Source organism: Balaenoptera musculus, chromosome 1, assembly GCF_009873245.2.
Source record: "Balaenoptera musculus isolate JJ_BM4_2016_0621 chromosome 1, mBalMus1.pri.v3, whole genome shotgun sequence".
Lineage (NCBI taxonomy): Eukaryota > Metazoa > Chordata > Mammalia > Artiodactyla > Balaenopteridae > Balaenoptera > Balaenoptera musculus.
Window position 1 is genome coordinate 123,378,737 of NC_045785.1, and position 20,172 is coordinate 123,398,908.

The following is a 20,172-nucleotide window of genomic DNA, read 5'->3' on the forward strand; positions in this document are numbered from 1 at the left end:
CTTAGCATGGTATGTTTGTGTGTATTGTAGCTCAGTTTTATCTCTTTCCTCCTTCCTACAAAATGTTGAAGAAGTATCAGATGTGTTGCAGTAGTAAATAGAAGTTATAGATTATTGCTTTTGTGTTTGAGAGGTGGGAAACATAAAGAAAGGTAGCATATGATCTGGGCACTGAAAGGAGTTGAAAAGCCTGAAACCTCTGCAAATCTGGGAAGTATGAACTATTTGTCAAGAGAGGAAACCTTTGCATATTTCATCCTTGACTGCTGACTGTGAAGAAAGAAACAGAACTTCCTGGGAGATGAGGATTTGCCAATTCTTAAACTCCATGTAAATTTCACCTATCTCTCAGCTGGGCCTTCACTGTAACTGGTGTCCTTGGATTCACTTCTATTGATTCTCTGTCACATTCCTCATTACATATTTCCAAATCTTTTCTCTTGGCCAGAACTTTCCTATCTTATTTCTGTTTTGCTGTTTTGTTTTCTGAAAATGACTACCTTTTGATTACTTAGAAAGTTGTAGCTATCTGATTTAGCCCCACCACCTTCCTCCTCATCACTTTACATTTTTTCTGTTTTCACCACCTCCTCCTTTTCTTTTGCATCTAAGAAAGAAATATCAGGAATTCCCTGGCTTTACAGTGGTTAGGACCCCACGCTTCCACTGCCGGGGGCCCAGGTTCAATCCCTGGTTGAGGAACTAAGATCCCACAAGCCACATGGTGCGGCCGAAAAAAAAAAGAAAGAAAGAAATATCCTTCTTCTCCATTATTATAATCCTCTACATTTCACTCTTAATTCTGTCTCTTCTCATATCCTTCAGGTTCCTGCCCCTTTTTGCTCTTAACATCTTCAGTGTATCTCTTCCTATAGAATCTTTCCTCTCTAATTTTCAGTAGACTCAGGTTTCATCAGCCTATAAACCTTTCCTTCCACCCTGTCTACCCCTTTGAACTACCATCCTCTCTTGCTCCCACCACTGCCAGACTTACTGGAATAAATGAGCCCCACTTACCACCTTGACTTCATTACCACCTGCTTTTTTCTTTGCTTCTTGCTCTCTGGATGTGTCCCCAAAACTTTTTGCAACTCTTTGGTCATTGTTGATGTTTTTCGTTTATTGTTTTAATATAAAAGCAGTAATTGTAAAAACCTGTATGTAAACATGTATGTATGGTTTAAGCACTCATGTGTCTACCAGTCTGGCCACAAAACAGTTACCATGTCCCAGAAGGCCACTGTAGGTCCACTCTGATCATATGCTTCTACCACAGAGGTAACCATCATCCTGAATTTAGTGTTAATGATCACATTGCTTTTCTTTCCATTTTTTTCATCTATGTATTTATTATCCTCAAATAATATATTACTTAGATTTACCTGTTTCCATTTTGTAAGTTGAATCATACTATATATATTCTATGACTGGTTTCTTTTGTTCAACATTATGTTTTGGGGATTCATCCAAGTTGGTACATATATCTGTAATTCATTTTCATTGGATATATAATCCCATTATATGAATGTATCACAATATTTCTATCCATTCTATTACTGATGGACATTTTCATTGTTTTTAGGCTTTTGCTATTATAAACATTACTGCTGTAAGTAATTTTGTACTTATCTCTTGATGCATATGTGTAAAAAGGTCTCTAGAGTATTTACTTAATAGTGTAATTGCCGAACTTTTTCCAGTGTTACTCAGTACTGCCAGCCACAACCAATTTTCCAAAGCGTTAGTACTGATTTATACTGGTACCAACAACAGATGAGAATTTCACAGTCTCGCCAAAACTTGCTATTAACCAACTTTGTAGTTTTAGCCAATCTAGTGGGTGTAAAATGCTATCTCATTGGGATTCTATTGTATTTCCCTAGTTTCCAAGGATGTTGATTATCCTTTCTTGCGATTGTGGGCCATTTATGTTTCTTCTTTCATGAAATTCTTATTCATTTATTTTTCCTGTTTTATTTTTCTATTTGGTTTTTTTAAAATTGATTCATAGGAGTTCTTTGTGTGTTCTGGATACTACTCCTTTGTTGTTTGTATGTATTGCAAATATTTTCTCTTTTTCATTAATTTTACATAGTCCTTTAATGAACAAAGCTTGTAATTTTTTTTTTTTTTTTTTTTTTTTTTTTTTTGCTGCCCCATGCAGCATGTGGGATCCTAGTTCCCCGACCAGGGATCGAACCCATGCCCCCTGCACTGGAAGCGCGGAGTGCTAACCACTGGACCGCCAGGGAAGTCCCCCGCTTGTAATTTTTAAAGTAGTTAAATTTATGTCTTTTCAAGTTTGGGGTCATGATAAAGAAATCCTTCCCTTTAACAAGGTTATAATAATGATATTCTCTTACATTGTCTTCTAAAAATGTAATAGTTTTGCACTTCACACTTAGGTCTTTAATCCTCCTGAAATGTTCTTTTTCTTTTATTTTTTATTTATTTTTTTTGGTATGGTGTGAACTGATCTACAATAATTTCATTTTTTCCCCAAATTGATGCCTAGTTATCCATTTATTGAAAACTGCATCCTTTCCTCACTGAGTTGCAGTACCACCTCTGTCACGTTTCAAGTGTCCAAAGATATGTGTGGCTTTGTTTCCAGACTCTCTTTTCTGGTCTGTTTGTTTATCCCTGCACTAATATCACACTGTCCTAATTATTATAGCCTTGTGATGAGTCTTGATATCTTGATAGTGCAAGTCCCTCTACTTTTTGTTTTAAAGAACATGTTGGCTCTTTGCCTTTCTATTTAAATTTTAGATTCAGCCTGTCAGTTATACACACGCTGCCCCGAGAAAGAGAATGAAAGAAAAGAAGAAAGAAAATAACTTGTTGAGATTTTGATATGAAATTGCTTTGAATCCATAGATGAATCTGGGAAGAACTGATTTCTTTACAATTTTGTCTTTCAATAAGTGAGCCTTTATTTATCTCTTCTTTATTATTTTAAAATAAAGTTTTATAATTTTCTGCTTATAGGACTTGCTGTAGTTTGAGAGATTTATTCCCAGGACTTTATATTTTCGAAGTGCTATAGATAAATTGTTTACATTTTTTTTTCATTTGGTATATAACAAAGGCAATTTTTAAATAGATTTTGTGTGTTGCAACCTTATTAAACTGTCTTATTCTGATAATTGTTATATTCCTTAGGATATTCTATATTCATAATCAAATTATCTAAGAAGAAAGTTCTATTTCTTTTTCCCAACTTATCTGTTTTCTTGCCTTATTTTGCTGGCTAAGCCTTCCAATAGCTAACACCCTTATCTTGTTCTTAATCTTAAAGGGAGTGCATTTAATGTTACTCTTTGTCAAGTTAGAGAAGCTTCTTTCTATTCCTACACCTAGAATTTTTATCATAAGTGGATATTGAATTTTATCTAAGCATTTTTCTGCATCCTTTGAGATGATTGTATGATTTTCCCCCTTCAATGAATGTAGGTAATCATATTATGTGAGTTTCTTTTAGCCCCAAACCAATCTTGCATTCTTGGAATAAATGCATCTTAGTCACAATATTTTATCTTACTAGATTATTTTCGTTATTATTATTTAGGATATTTCCATATATTTAATGAGTAAAGCTGGCTTGTTTTTTGCTTTTTCTTTTTTCTTTTTCATTCTTGTCTTTGTCAGGTTTTGGTATCAAGGTTATGCTGGCCTCATAAAATGTTAGGAAGTGTTTCCTTTTTTTTAACTCCATTCTGGAAAAGGTGTATAGGATTGGAATTAATTTTTCCTTGAATTTTTGGAAGCAAGCAGAGTAAAATTGTCTAGGCTTTTCATTTTCTTTTTGGGGCGATTTTTATCTACTAATTCAGTTTCTTCAAATGCTGTGGGACTCTTTGGCTTTTTTTTTTTTTCCCTTCTTGAGTCAATCTTGATAAGTTATAGTTTCTAGAGAGTTATCTGTTTCTAAGTTTTAATTTTATTGGTTCACAATATCTTCTTTTTGGTTTCTGTGACATTTTTTGATTGTGCCCTTTCTGTTATCCTTAAATTATTTGCTCCTTCTCTTTTATTTTATTTTAACTTAGCAGATGTTTGTAAGTTATATGATTCTTTTGAAAGAACCGAGGTGATGTTTCTGTTATGTGTTTTTCCCCGTATTTCATTAATTTTTAGTCTTACCTTTATTAATGCCTTTCTTCTGTTCTCTTTAGATTAATTTCTTTCTTCTTTCTCAGTACTTAATCCTTATCTTTTCTGTACCATTTGATCATAGTACTAAACTACCCTGTCCTTGCAGCTCTCTCTTCTCTGGCTCCTGAGGCACACTGGTCTTGAGGGGGTTGTTTCCTACTTTTCTAACTGCTTCCTCTGACTCTTTGTCTTTACATCTCCTAATGTAGGTGCCCTCTTATCTTCAACCTTCTTTTCTCTATAGGTGGTCTCCAGCCTACCATGATTCGAACTTAGGATTTTTCAACTTTATGATGGTGCAAAAACCATATGCACTCAGTAGAAACCATACTTCGAATCTTGAATTTTGATCTTTTCCTGGGCTAGATGCTGGGCGGCAGCAGCAGCCACAGCTCCCAGTCAGCCACATGATCAGGAGGGGAAACAACCAATATACTTAGAACCATTCTGCACCTATGCAGCCCTTGGTTTTCACTTTCAGTACATTATTCAGTAAGTTACATGAGATAGTCAACATTAAGTGTTCTGAGCACATTTAAGGTGGGTCAGGCTAAGCTATGATGTTCTGTAGATTAGGTGTGTTAAATGCATTTTTGACTCACGATATTTTCAATTTAGAAAGGGTTTATCAGAATGTAACCCCATCGTTAGTTAAGATCTATACATATATCCATTCTTAATTAATAGCCATTTTTACTCTCCTAATATCAACTGCCACTTCTCTGTGAGTGAATTTAGGTAGAATCAGGGACCCATTCCTTGTCTTAGCTCTTCCACTAACCAGCTATGACATCTTGAGCAATTGATTTAATATCCCTTAATCTCTGTTTCTTCACCAAGGAGGTGTTGTATACAAGATCTCTGAAGTTTACCTCAGTAATACTGTTCTAGTGACAACCTTATAAACTCTTCAGCTCTGGCCTCTGTCATTTCTAAATTCCTCTGGATCAGCTTTCTTAGATGTTTTATTAGGGTTTCTCAAACTCTATACTATATCTTACGTTAAACTTCTTATGTAATTCACCCTCTCCCCCAACCTTTTAATTTCCCTGGTTGCTCCTTTGGATGTTGCTATTTTCTCAGGCACGCATTTGGTTTTGGCTCCCAGCATCCCTGTCTCTCCATACTGTCTTCATACTCAAGTCTGATTAGGGTGCATATGTGTGTGTATCTGTTCCCCTCTCCTTCTTTAGTCCAGATTATGTCGTTATGTTCTACAAGAATGATTTCTATATAATGTCTACTTTCTTCTACCTCTCACCTCCCAGTGGAACCTCAGCACCTTCATTTTAAAAAAAATACCTGCCTTAGACCTCTGCTTATCTGAGTTGTTGTCTAAGTATTTTTTTCACCAAACCATGCTTTGGATACCATACCTTTATGCCACCCCTCCCCACCCGCAAGAGGCTGAGCCAGGGCACATTACCTGTAGGATACTGGAGTAGGCTTTGTAGCAGGGATACCAGAAATCAGTCAGTCTTGCATTATATAGTTCTTTGTGATTTACAAGAAGCTTGTTATCATTTTTATGAGAACTTGAAAATGGAACCAGTGTGTGGAATTTTTATGGTCTCCATGAGAGTGAAATATTTGGTTCTGGAAGGCATCTTCATTTGGTGATATGTTAATCTCTAAGTGCTTGTCTCTGTTTTTCAAAATCTTATCTTCTTTTAGCGTTGTTGATTTATTTAATATATCTTGAGCATGTTTCTCTGATGGTGCACAATCTTAAAATCTTGATGTTTAAGTAATGATTTCCTGAATCAAGATAGAGACAGCAGCTAATGACAAAATGTGCAACTTTAAAATAGTGAAACTTCTCTATGTGGCTTATGGAAGTGACCCTAGTTACCTTAAATTTTATTTCATACTAGTTTCTCACTACTTGAACAAGCATGTACTCTTTTAATTTCATTAGCAGTATATGTCTAAGTAGTTCTATATTTCCTATCTATGAGAAATTTTAGGAAAAACCATAAGAGAACAATCACTATGGGATTTTTCAAGGAGGTGAAATATATGTACACTTTTTTAGTAATTATCTCAAAGAAACCTTAAATAGCTCTTGTGAGTCATGTGATCTACCTAATTATTCTATTAAAGTGATACATTTGCTAGCAGTTAGCTAGGATATATAATGGCAGAAGTTAGCACCCTTTTAGAAATACTGCCTGAGGTTTCTAACTTGCACTGGTTTAACTGGTCTGCTCTATGTGCACACACACAGGGGTGAGGATGAGAAGACGAGGTGTTCCAGTGGCAGGAAATGGAAGCGCAGTACCATATTCACATGACTCAGTGATTCTTGCAGGTTCCCATAGTCTGTTATATTTTATTCAGTACAAAGTATTCTGGTTATTTCTAAGGAAGAGCTGGATAGAGTCATTTAAAAACAATGTATTATATCACTTAGAAAATATTTCTGGGTATTAGGGTGGTATGTCTTTCCATAGATTAGTCCTATTTTAACATTAGATTGCAGCATACGTGGTTAAAGGCACTGGCATAACATTTAGAAAATTATAATGATAGCACAGCTCTTGCTAATTAGATGTATGCCGCACTCTATACTTTGGGATTGAAGAAATTAGTAAAACCATTTTGTTTATCTTGTAAATGATTGCTTTTACTGTCAGATTGTCATTTATTAAGGCATTTTAAGTTAAGTGTAAATTCATCTTGGTCTTGGCAAAGTCACCTGTGAATTTCTTCTCTCCAAGCCAAGTACTGAGAAGGGAGAGACTAGAAGAGAGCCTTGGTACCCCCTTAGAACTCTGTCTCTACCAGTCTTCACGACAGTGTAATGATGATAATCTCTTCTTCAAGCCACCTTAGGTTTCATGCTTGTTCTGACCCCACTTGCTCCAATCACTGCTTTCCCTTCTGAATTAACACAATCTTATGATTGTAATTCATTATTTATAGTTTTGTTTCTGTTTCTTAAGCTTTATCTGTGTTCATGTACTTGTCCTACAGTACTACCTTTTGAAGAAAAATCATTTTACTCTATTTCCTTGTTCTTTTGAATCTCTTCTCCTCCTTGGAGGTACTTAGAAAAATGCTTATACAAAATAGGTGCTTGATAAATGCACCTGTTTAAGAAAAGTCTGGTGCTTATTTCAGTTTTTGTGTTTTTAATAGTTATATTATTTTGCTTGCTTTCTAGGCACACAAACCAATGGTCTGGACTTTCAGAAGCAGCCTGTGCCTGTTGGAGGAGCAATCTCAACAGCCCAGGCCCAGGCTTTCCTTGGACATCTCCATCAGGTAGAATGTTCTGCTCAACCATATGTGAGAGTAAAAAATGGAGGCATGGAATGCTAGGGCCTGGGGAATTGATTTCAGAATGTGGGACTGTTTAAGTTGATTAGCACCTGGTGCTATCAGCATCTAATCATGTCATTCTGAATGGTTAGTATGGAATCCTGTAGCTTAGTTGACTGTATAGCTATTGACCCCACAGCTGTGTGAACAAAAGAGTTCCCTGTTACAAGCAGAATATATTTATAACAACTGGGTTACTGTTCTTGTGAGTGTGGTCTGTGGTGGCTGACTGAAGGTAGTAAATGACGAAGTCATCCATGCAGCCCCCATGGCCTGAGGCCTGCTGTGTAAGGCTCTGAGCTCACAGCTCATAGCCCTTCTTTACAACAGTTTCAAACCATTTTGATTTGGGCTACTCAGAGCCTTTGCTTGACTGTGAACCCCCTGGTTTGGGGTTCAACTTTATTACCCTTATGTTACATGAATTACTCCTAAGTCTAAAACAGGCTGTGGATTCTATTCATCTACATCTTCGCTTTAAGGTATAGGGAAAGGGAATATCAAAACAAACATTGACGCCCCAAGAGTTTTGGGATGTGAGAACTGGTTGAAAATGGAAAGTAAATAAGACAATGAAAACATTTGGGAGACAGATTATCAGAGTGTCTCAACCCCTTGATTTATGTTAACATAAATCAAGATTTATTTATGATAAATTTATTTATGACTTATTAGAGCAATACTTTGCGTAACTTGGTGATCTTTACCTCAGATAAACCCTAGAACCAATTTAGTGTTCAAATTGTGTTGGTCAGCAGTGTTGGTGGTAGTGACTTTAGTGATGGTAGTGCCTGATGGTATTAGTGGTGGAGGTTCAATGAAAAGCACATATGGACATAAAATAATAGATATTCAATAATTATTTGTTGAACAAATGAATGAATGAATGGTAAAATATATGGGAATACAGACGAAGAAATGATTAACTCATCTTGTATAGTCTAAGACATTTATCGTAGAGAGGATGATTTTTGAGCCAAGTTTTAAAGGTTGTTGGGAGCTAACTAAATGGAGTTGTAAAGGGATGCTCTCACTTTTTATTTTCAACTTTCTATTTTGAAAACTTTCAAATCTACAGAAAAGTTATAACCGTAGAACAATTTTCAACCAAAAGCTCTTCATCTGGCATCACTAATTGTTACTTTATTACCATATATGCTTAATCTGTGTTTGTGTTTGTGTTTGTACACATAGATTTTGTGTGTATATATATATATGTCAACTTGTCCCATTATTGTGATACTGAATTTGACCATTTGATTAAGGTAGAGTCTCAGATTTGTCTACTGTAAAGGTAACTTTCTTCCTCATAATTAGTAAATAATGAGGAGATACTTTAAGACTTGTAAATATCTTGTTCCTCAACAAACTTTTACCCAGAAACATCATGATTTAAATAAAATCACAAAGAAACTTTATCTCCTTTAAATCTTTGTACCTGAAACTCTTTCCTCTGGCTCTTTGACTGACTTCTTAGCCTTTGGTCTTAAACATACTATCTTTTCATATAGTTCTCCCTTGGTTACACTATGTCTAAAATGTGTTCTCCAGAAATCTCTGGATTTTGTTCTGTTTTAGCTGCTTTTCTTCTCTTTTCTCTCTCTTTTTTGTTTTTTTTGGGGGGGAGGGTTCTTATTTCAACTCACAGGACTTTCAGTTTAAATAAAGGAAACAGCACTCAGTTAATTTTAGTTATCTCTGAACTCTATACTCATCTCCATACCAACACTTATATTTAAGTTCAGGGAATCTTGATGCTATGTGGTAAATCCAAAATGGAACTCTTATCTTCACGTTAATGACACTACCATTTTCCGAGTCTTCCAAATTTGAACCTGGAATAATACATGACTTTTTTTTTCTTCGCCTGTATCCAGTCAGTTGCCACGATCCTATGTAGCACCTTGAAATACTTTTCATGTTTCCTACTTCTAATTCCCACTGCTGCCATTCTAGAGTTGGTTTCCATTTATTCTATCCTAGTTTATATAACAATCCAGTTATTTTGTACAGTGTTGCTCAATTTGAATTTGTCTGATGTTTCATCACAATTAGATCAGGTTATATACTTTGGGAAGGAATACACTATAAATAACGCTTGGTTCTAACTCAGTAAAACATACATTTGTAGAGGCTTGTTGATGACAACCTCTAATGATGGATGCCAACAGTATTAGACTAGAACTTCCCCGATTTCTTTACTTAATAGGTCCAGCTCGCTGGAACAAGTTTACAGGCTGCTGCTCAGTCTTTAAATGTACAGGTAAGCTGGGACATGGGATTATGGATCAATTTTTCTATTCATTTTTACCATATTTTTCTGTAATGAGTATGCAATAATTTTATAATGAAAATACTTAGAATTATTACTTTTTTTCTTACTGAATCTCATAAAGATTTAAATAATGATAATCGTTGCCATTAATGAAAAGCCATTTTATATTATGCCACTGTGAATGTCCAAAGGTGAACAAGAAAAGTCTACTTTCAAAGTTTTATATGTAAGTTCGGTAAAAATGTTTCTCAGTTGTACAGCCATAACACATGCCTAAACACAAAGCCAAAGAATACCTTAAATGTCCTTTTGTTTCCAAATTTCTTTTTATTTATCATTTTTCATATCTTAGGAAAACACTATAGTATAGGAAAGAGCACTGGAATGAAAGACAGAGGTCCTAGGTTTGAATTCTCATTCTGCCACTAACTAGCTGTTTGAACTTTGGCAAGTCACTTAACCTCCTGGGGCGCATCTTTTTCTTATACAGTTGGCCCTCCCTATCCCAAGGTTCCACATCTGCTGGTACAGAGGGCTGGCTGACTGTGAGGGACTTGAGCATCCACAGATTTTGGTGTCCATGGGGGGGTCCTGGGACTAATCCTCTGTGGATACCAAGGGGCAACTGCATGTATTTAAGTGGGAAAGTTTAGAAGATCGCCAGGGGTCCTCTCTGCTCTAAAATGTTGTGAGTTTGAGGATTGCAATTAAACATATTTATAAACATTAATGAGCTTCATACAGTCAAAATTTTGAAGACAACACTTAAATCTGGGTGCTTTGTTTCTATGAACCATATGGTAAAACGTGCAAAGTTCAAGTATTATGCATGACTCCATGATATTTCAATCAACCTGCTACTTCCTTTCATTATAGTGTTTAGGTAACTAACAGTCAAGAGGAAAAAACAGTATTCTGGAAGGTTGATTTCAGTGTTGCTAATGACTAAAGACCTTGGGTTGAGCATTCCATGAAACCGAGTAGAGTATGGACCTAGTAACACATGGAGACAAGAAGAGAAAAGAAAAGGAGATAATGTGACCTTCCTTTCTGAGAGAGAGGAGGCGGAAAATTGCCTTGGTTGCCATGGTAAACTTTCATCCCTTAGAGAGATGTTGGCAAACAGGCTGTATCTCCAGTACGGAATGTTTACAGTCTTGCACTGTAATTATCTCTCAATGACTGGCAGAATTAATCAGAGCCTTTATGTTAATTAGCCTTGCTGCAGTCCCCAAAACAGGTGGTGGGAAATATGCAAATCTTTGCAGAATTTTCATTCTCTGCATAACCAGTTTTAATTACCATAAAATTTTCTCTCAGTGCCCCTTTCCAGGAGTATGTTCTCTTTCCCTCTTGACTGCAGCATTTTCCCTCTAAGTTAGTGTGTTACTTGATGGGGGATGCTAAATTTATAGTTTTTCAAAATATTAGACGAGAAGTTCTGTGGGTCAAGTAATCAATTTATAAGATGGTATATAAGGAAGTTTTATACTGACCACCAAAGACATGTCAAAATATTGGAATGGAGGGTCTGTCTAATGTAAACATAGGTTGAAATTGTATTCTTCACTTACTCTTTATTTCCAGAGTTGAGGATTTGGGTTTGTGAAAAATTCTGTTGACTTGTGGAGGACCAAATTACTTTTTCTTCTTAAAAATTACAATTGCACCTTTGCTGATATTGGAACAAAAAGTCTGAAAACTTAATACGTAAAATTAGGAAAATACAAAGGTTTAGAAGAAAGGAAAAGAGTGAAATCAGAAAACTCATGATTAGATAAGTCTGTATTGTAAATAATTCTTAAAACATGAAATTGTGAGTACATTTTTTTAAAATCAACTATTTTAAATCTTTTATTCCCCCCACCCCCCAAACCTCAGTCTAAATCTAGTGAAGAATCGGGGGATTCACAGCAGCCAAGCCAGCCTTCCCAGCAGCCTTCAGTGCAGGCAGCCATTCCCCAGACCCAGCTCATGCTGGCTGGAGGACAGATAACTGGGGTAAGTTTTCACTGAGAGATTTGTAACGAACTTTCTCTGTGTCAGAACTGCCACTGGGGGACTTCCCTGGCGGTCCAGTGGTTGAGACTTTGCCTTCCAGCGCAGGGGGTGTGGATTTGATCCCTGGTCAGGGAGCTAAGGTCCCACATGCCTCAACTGCCAAAAATCCAAAACATAAAACAGAAGCAATATTGTAACAAATTCAATAAAGACTTTAAAAAAATGGTCCACATCCAAAAAAATCTTAAAAAAAAAAAAAAACACTGCCATTGGCCAATATCTGATTAGAACTGTTGGCTGTAGCAGACAGTAACACGGCTGTGCCTGGCACTATTATGTCTTTAAAGGAACTTCCTGCACCGTGAGCAGCTCTGAGAAAGGAACTATCTTTGTCACGAGTTTTCAGGGTATTTTTTCTTACTATTGCAGATATGCTCTGGGTAAACTGAGGACTTTTTAAAATTCACGTTTCAACCATTGCTTCATCATGCAGTGGCGTCACGATCCCGTGGTTGAGACAGTTACAGTGATGAAATTGTAGTTGTCAGTTTGGAGTTATAACATCACTGCAGAGTAATGGATTAGTACCTACAAAAGAAAAACATTTTAAGTTACCGTATAGCGTTCTAAAATGAAACCTCTGATCTCGTATCCTGGCTCTGTAGTTTACTGTATTGGCTAATTACTTCATCTCTCTGGGCCTCAGTTTTCCTTCAGTTAAATGAAGATGTTAATAATACTTATCTAACAATATTGTTTTAAAGATTAAGAGTAATAACATACATAAAACTCATAGAACAGTGCTTGGCATATAGTAGCATTCAATAAATGTCATCTGTTTTTATCGGTAGTAAATTGGCCTGTGCAAATATATTAAGCTTTTAACTTTTCAGCTGTCTTCGCTCTGAGACATCATTAAAAATATTTTTCCAATGTTGAAAATTTGTCTATTAAGTTATCTTTTTGGGGGGTGGGTCGAGAGGAGTGGTAAGGAAGTTATTTGTTATTCAATTCACATCGTGTCAACCCACAAAATTTTTTATTTCCTTCATTTCAGTTAAGTTTGTTTTGGCAGTGGTGGAAGGCTCTTTTAAGAACTGTTGCAAACTTGTTTACAAAATCCCATCAGTAGAGATTAATATATGTTTACATATTATATAAAATATTTATAAACATGTATCTCGAAGCGTATTATAAACATGTATCTCGAAGCGTATTGGGTTTTTGAATGATTTGATTTTGATTCTTATATCTCTAATGCACAAACTGTATCGGACCCTTTTTGAAAGAGGATTGTGCCATTAAGTGACTGTACATGTGCTTCAGAATATTCCTTCTTGGTTTGATCAGAACATGTCACCAAAAAGAAGGTAGAACATACTTATCACTTTAAGTGTGTTTGAAATAAGTTGCATTATGAAAGCAAGTTTAAATCTTCAAATACATTTCCTGTTTTCTTTAGGTTTTGTTTTGAGTGACTAGTGTTTACAATAGTTGGAGACACTTGGGATTCCAGGTTCAGAGTGGCTGGAGCTTCTATTAAACATACTTGGGCATTAGGACTCATTTGCATGTAAAGAGAGCGGCTGTCACCACCTGTTTCACAGAGATAATGTGTTGGAAAGAGGATGTAAAGTTGCAGAGACCCAATGCTTTCAATAACAGAAAAGGCTGTTGGGGAGGAGGCTGTAGGGACTTGGAAAAGAAACAAATGGACCTCATATTCTTCAGTCATATCTTAGGACATAATGAAAATGATGGAATATGGCAGGGATTCATGCTAATGGGAAGCAGCTGGGCCTTATCAGTTCCTTCCTGGTCAGATCCAGCATCCTTGTTCCTCATTCATCTGACTAATCACTTGCTGTTCTGTTGGGTGTAAATTTCTTTTCATGTCCTGTCAGCATTGACTCTTTTTTTTCTTGCTTACTAGCTAATTACTTTGTTGCCTGAACCCTAGGGCCTTGGACAAGCTTGAATGACTCAGTCCAGAGTGAGGACCGCCATTTTAACTTAAACGGTCTGACGGCCCTGGCAGCTTGATGGCTGATGAACGTTTTTCGCCTCATGCTGGCCATGTGAAGTTGGGTAGCGACACGCTGGCCATGTGAAGTTGGGTAGCGACACGCTGGCCATGTGAAGTTGGGTAGCGACATGCTGGCCATGTGAAGTTGGGTAGCGACACGCTGGCCATGTGAAGTTGGGTAGCGACACGCTGGCCATGTGAAGTTGGGTAGCGACACGCTGGCCATGTGAAGTTGGGTAGCGACACGCTGGCCATGTGAAGTTGGGTAGCGACACGCTGGCCATGTGAAGTTGGGTAGCGACACGCTGGCCATGTGAAGTTGGGTAGCGACATGCTGGCCATGTGAAGTTGGGTAGCGACATGCTGGCCATGTGAAGTTGGGTAGCGACACGCTGGCCATGTGAAGTTGGGTAGCGACACGCTGGCCATGTGAAGTTGGGTAGCGACACGCTGGCCATGTGAAGTTGGGTAGCGACACGCTGGCCATGTGAAGTTGGGTAGCGACATGCTGGCCATGTGAAGTTGGGTAGCGACACGCTGGCCATGTGAAGTTGGGTAGCGACACGCTGGCCATGTGAAGTTGGGTAGCGACACGCTGGCCATGTGAAGTTGGGTAGCGACACGCTGGCCATGTGAAGTTGGGTAGCGACACGCTGGCCATGTGAAGTTGGGTAGCGACACGCTGGCCATGTGAAGTTGGGTAGCGACACGCTGGCCATGTGAAGTTGGGTAGCGACACGCTGGCCATGTGAAGTTGGGTAGCGACACGCTGGCCATGTGAAGTTGGGTAGCGACACGCTGGCCATGTGAAGTTGGGTAGCGACACGCTGGCCATGTGAAGTTGGGTAGCGACACGCTGGCCATGTGAAGTTGGGTAGCGACATGCTGGCCATGTGAAGTTGGGTAGCGACATGCTGGCCATGTGAAGTTGGGTAGCGACATGCTGGCCATGTGAAGTTGGGTAGCGACATGCTGGCCATGTGAAGTTGGGTAGCGACATGCTGGCCATGTGAAGTTGGGTAGCGACATGCTGGCCATGTGAAGTTGGGTAGCGACATGCTGGCCATGTGAAGTTGGGTAGCGACATGCTGGCCATGTGAAGTTGGGTAGCGACATGCTGGCCATGTGAAGTTGGGTAGCGACATGCTGGCCATGTGAAGTTGGGTAGCGACATGCTGGCCATGTGAAGTTGGGTAGCGACATGCTGGCCATGTGAAGTTGGGTAGCGAAGGTTTAACGCCGCCTGAGTTGCTTACTTCAAAGCAGTGGCCTTGCGTTAGAGGCCAGTCTCCTTCAGCCCTTTCCGACCGTTTGTCCTGATTTTGTTTAGCTGACTTTGACGCCAGCCCAGCAACAGTTACTGCTACAGCAGGCACAGGCGCAGGCACAGCTGCTGGCTGCTGCAGTGCAACAGCATTCCGCCAGCCAACAGCACAGCGCTGCTGGGGCCACCATCTCAGCCTCCGCCGCCACGCCCATGACTCAGATCCCCCTGTCTCAGCCCATCCAGATCGCACAGGTGAGTGAGTAACTCTCATAGCTGAGGCAGGAAGGGAGGAATAAAATGGCAGGTTTTCTTTGGTATTAAGCTGACTTTCTGATTGTTAGTGTGTGAGGTAAGTGGTGTAGCCTTCTTACCACTGAACTAGAAATAATACATTTGTTTGCTTATTTGAGTTGATATTATAAACACGTAACTGATGATTTGAATAACTGACTGTTTATATTAAGTGACAATTCTTGAATAATTGGGCTGGCATATTTCTGAAGCAGGGGATTACTGTATTTATTTTAATTAGCTAATTACAGCAGGCATGGGTTCTTTCATGTGCTCTGCAGTGAATGCTGCCACCCATGTGTGAGAGAAACTGCACATCGTCTTTCTGCTAGAGTGATTAGCTCTGTGCAGAATTGCATTAGAGTGTTGTTTGGCTTTAATTTTCGCATTTTAGGGCAAAGTACCCAGAGATAATAAAAATTTATTTAAGAGGCATAGACAGTTCTACCAAGGAGGAAAAAAGGTAAATGAAATCCTTTATCTCAAGGAGAGGAAAAAAGTATAAGTAGTCATATCAGTGAAATGTATGAAGAGTCATTATGAGTCTAGTGCAGATAATTATCTTTATCCCCCCAGAGAAGGCTCAGAAATAGACTTAAATTGTAGCTAGAGTTTGACTAAACATTAAAAAAGAACCAATTAACTAAAAGTGTACAGAATAGTTGTCAGGCTAATCTTTATGACTATTATATACAATCTTTATCAAGATCATGTTTTTATTTTGGCCATTTTTTTCATCACCAAATAAACGTTTTTAGTGCCTAAGCTGTGAGACTCTATGTTGACATTATTCTAATAAGATAATATACATGAAAGCATGTTGAAAATTATAAAATACTAGGCCAATATAAGCAAGTTTAATATGTTGTAGATCAGATTTTTATATGAATAGCTATTTTTTTTTTAATTTTTACACTGATTTCTCAGTTGAGTTAGATAGGCTGGTGCCACATTTCATGAATCATTATAAATCTTTTAATTTATCGATGCAAGTTCAGATGTAGCACTCCCAATTTTTGCTTAACAAGAGAAAACTCTAATCAAACACTTAAAAACTCAACATATTCTTTTCTCACTTGAGAGAAAAACCCATATTGGTCTCTACGTGTTAAAAACACAACCGTAAGCATTTGTTCTGAGGGAATTTTAAATAACTATTGAAAATTAGATACAGCATAAGTCACGACACAATATATGCCCACAGAAATAACAAGTCCTTGTAGCAGCTCCAGGTTTCTTCACATGCTTTGTGAATGCACCCAGAGCACATCCTTGTTGGGAGTTTATAAGAATGTCAAATATTGACTCTTAATCTTTATTTGGATGGCAGAATTCATCATCTGGGAACCTTAAGATTAAGCAAGCTTTTATTTCAGAGTCTCCAATCCATGTTTTAATCCTAATTTTTTAGGATCTGCAACAACTGCAACAACTTCAGCAGCAGAATCTCAACCTGCAGCAGTTTGTGTTGGTACATCCAACCACCAACCTGCAACCAGCGCAGTTTATCATCTCACAGACGCCCCAGGGCCAGCAGGGTGAGCGCCTCCTTAGAGCTTATTAGTGGTACGGTACACCAAGGCTGTCCACTTGGGTGACATACATGCTGACTACTGTCATTTTGGCCCAGAAGCTGTCCATTAGAACAGTGTTTTTATTAAATTTTATTTAACTTTAAGCTCAGTATTAATGTTGAGAAAAATATTTTTTTTGTCATGCATACCTAATTATTGAAGGTCATCCTTCACTGCCTTTCATCTGTTTAATCAGTAAGGAGAACCATGAGTTTGGCCAAAATTCTAAATTAAATTCTTCAACATGCTGAACATACATTGGATAAATTGCTTCTATGTTTTGATAGTTTTTCATGGGAATGTGTTCAAAGAATGGGCTGAGCATTGTAAGTATACGCTTCTAACAATCATTTGTTTTCTTTTAAAGTTTAAGAAGGAGAGAGTGTCACGTTAGAAATTGTGCAAATCTTGTGAATTATAAAAAATATCTTCAAAGCCTTTTAGTGCTGAATATTGCTGTGTTACTGCTGTATAAAGTTCAATCATGTTTGTAATGGAATCAGTATAGACAGTATCAGAGTATCAAGGCTTCAAGGAACATTAGTGCATCTCTGTTGATTCCTCATCATTTCTGTTTTTTAGCCTTTTTTCTTCTTGATCATTCATTCCAAAATCTTTTGTTGTATAAATAACCTATGCCACTTTTAATGGATAGGATAGCCTGCCCCTTTAATGAACTAGATAGTTCTCTGTCCCAGCATATACTAGCTGTTTCTAATGGCTTCTGGGTTAAGAAGTTGAGCTTTTTTTTTTTTTTTTTGGAGTTTCAAGCTGCTTCCATTTAGAATACTTCCTCACTTTCATCCATTCCTTGGTAAAATAAAGAATTGGCCAATCAGAGAGGTTATTCGGGTTACGCTAAAGATATCTACCAGTTCTAGTTTGTTCCATATCTTCTTGCCCAAATTGTATTTAACAAGACTGAATTTTAGGCAAATAAGACATTAAGAGTTTTAAGACCAGTAAGACTATCAGGCGATCAGTTGGAAATTTTCACTTCACTTTCTCATTTTTCCTTTTGCCATTTGTTCAAGGTAATCTTTAATGTTTGACATAACATGTTTGTGTTTTACAGGTCTCCTGCAAGCGCAAAATCTTTTAACACAACTACCTCAGCAAAGCCAAGCCAACCTCCTACAGTCGCAGCCAAGCATCACCCTCACCTCCCAGGTCGGTTTTCTTCCATGAGGGTTGCTTTCTTTTATCCTGTTGTCTTGAGACTCTTTGGGGATTTGTTTAACTTAAAACCACAACCCCTTAATAAAAATACTTCACATAGTTTTCAAAAACTCACCAAAGTTTCAAAGCTAGGCTTATCAGCTTGATAAAGCAGTGCTACCAAATTGATGTAGTCTTTGAAAATCTTCAAGGAGTCCCTATTTTCTTAGATTTTCATGAAGAATAACTGTGTTAGCACCAAATGAGTAATGAGTTCTGGCTGTTTGACCACCCTCCCCACCCTGATATTTGGCAGTAGAGATTACCACTTGAGCTAGACCTAGAGCCTGAGTTAAAACCCATCATTGCCCTTTGCTCTTTCTCAGAAACTGCAAAGAAGCTCTTACCTCTGTGTTTTATTCCATCTCAACTTTCAGATGTTGCTTTAGCTAATTTTTACCAGAGTTTAAGGCATCTAGAGGGTCTAGGCAGGTCTAGGCATCTAGAGGTTTAAACTTTAGATCTAGTTCTGTTTCTTTCCTAGCTGTGATTTTGAGCATGTCATTTCACCTCTCTGCACCTCTGTTTCCTCATAGGTAAATTAGGTGATTGAGCTAGCTGATCCTGAATTCCCCTTCCATCTCTGATTCTCTTTGTCCATAATCGTGGAAGTTATCAGTTAATACTAACAAATTACTAGATTTGACAAAATTCAACAACTCTTTATGATAAAAACTCTTCTAGGAATTAGGAGGTAACTTTCCCAACCTGCTAAAAGGCATCTACAGAAAAACCATCATAAAGACTGAATACTTTCTCCCTAAGATCAGGAACAAGGCAAGGATGTCCACTGTTACCACTTCTATTCAGCATTGCACTGAAGGGCCTAGCAAGGCAATAAGACAAGAAAAATAAATAAAGGACATATAGACTAGAAAGGAAGAAGTAAAGTGTCTTAATTGGTAGATGACATGATTGTCTATGTAGAAAATCCAAATCCAAGGAATCCAAATCCAAGGAATCTACAAAAAAAGTTGCTGGAATTAATAATTGAGTTTAGCAAGTATGTAGGATACAAAGTCAATATACAAAAATCTATATACTAACAACAATCATTTGGAAATTGAAATTAAGAAGAAAAATATTTACAGTAATTAGGGATAAATTTAACAGAACATTTGTAAAACCTGTATGTTGAAAACTACAAAATCTTGCTGAGTGAAATTGAAGAAGACCTAAATAAATGGAGAGATATAATGTGTTCATGAAGACTTTGGTTGTTAAAAATGTGAGTTCTCTCCAAACTGATCTATAAATTCAACACAGTCCCAATTAATATCTACAGGCTTTCTTTGTAGAAATTTGCATGGTGTTTCCAACATTTGTACAAGCTTGTAGAAGACATAGAATAGCCAAACAATTTTGAAAAGTAAGAAAGTTGCTGTCAAGAATTATTATAAAATACAGTAATAAAGACTGTGTGGTAATGGCATATGAATAGAAATGGAACAGAAGTCCAGTACACTCACACATATAGAGCCAACTGATTTCCCACAAAGGTGCCTAAGGATTTCAGTGGGAAAAGGAAAGTCTTGTTTCAGGTGCTGAAACAATTTGCTAGCCATAGGCAAAAAAAAAAAAAAAAATGAACCTTACTCTTTATTTCACAATGATACACAAAGATTAATTTGAAAAGGGTTGCAGACCTAAACTTCTAGAAGAAAACTTAGGGGAAAATCTTTGTATCCTTGTGTAAGATAGTGATTTCTTAAGTGAGACACAAAAAGCACTAACTGTAAAAGAAAACAAATGATAAATTTAATTTCATAAAAGTTAAAAGCTTCTGTTGAAAAAATAAAAAAAGCCACAGACTGGAAGAAAATATTCTTAAAACTTGTATCTAATAAAAGACTTGTATCCAGAATATATAAAGAACTCATACAACTCAATAAGACAACGTGGTTTTTTTTAAAAGGGAGTGTATGCAAAATATTTGAAGATACTTCACCAAAGAAGGCACGTAAATACCCAATAAGCATATGAAAAGATGCTCAAAATTATTAGTCATCAGGAAAATGCAAAAGAAATATCACTACAC

At 37.3% G+C, this 20,172-nt stretch overlaps 1 protein-coding gene across 3 annotated transcripts in view; it reads left to right on the plus strand.

Annotated features, from left to right (window-relative positions):
• POU2F1 (POU class 2 homeobox 1) overlaps nucleotides 1-20,172 on the plus strand; it is a 178,965-nt gene that overhangs the window by 118,568 nt on the left and 40,225 nt on the right. For 2 of the 3 annotated variants that reach the window (XM_036872619.1, XM_036872609.1), the window contains 6 exons: nucleotides 7,325-7,425; nucleotides 9,692-9,745; nucleotides 11,639-11,758; nucleotides 15,115-15,303; nucleotides 16,754-16,880; nucleotides 17,992-18,086. In XM_036872619.1, coding sequence (XP_036728514.1) covers nucleotides 7,325-7,425; nucleotides 9,692-9,745; nucleotides 11,639-11,758; nucleotides 15,115-15,303; nucleotides 16,754-16,880; nucleotides 17,992-18,086 — 686 coding nt within the window. The remainder of the gene's footprint in view (nucleotides 1-7,324; nucleotides 7,426-9,691; nucleotides 9,746-11,638; nucleotides 11,759-15,114; nucleotides 15,304-16,753; nucleotides 16,881-17,991; nucleotides 18,087-20,172) is intronic. The other variant, XM_036872628.1, reaches the window with a different exon arrangement.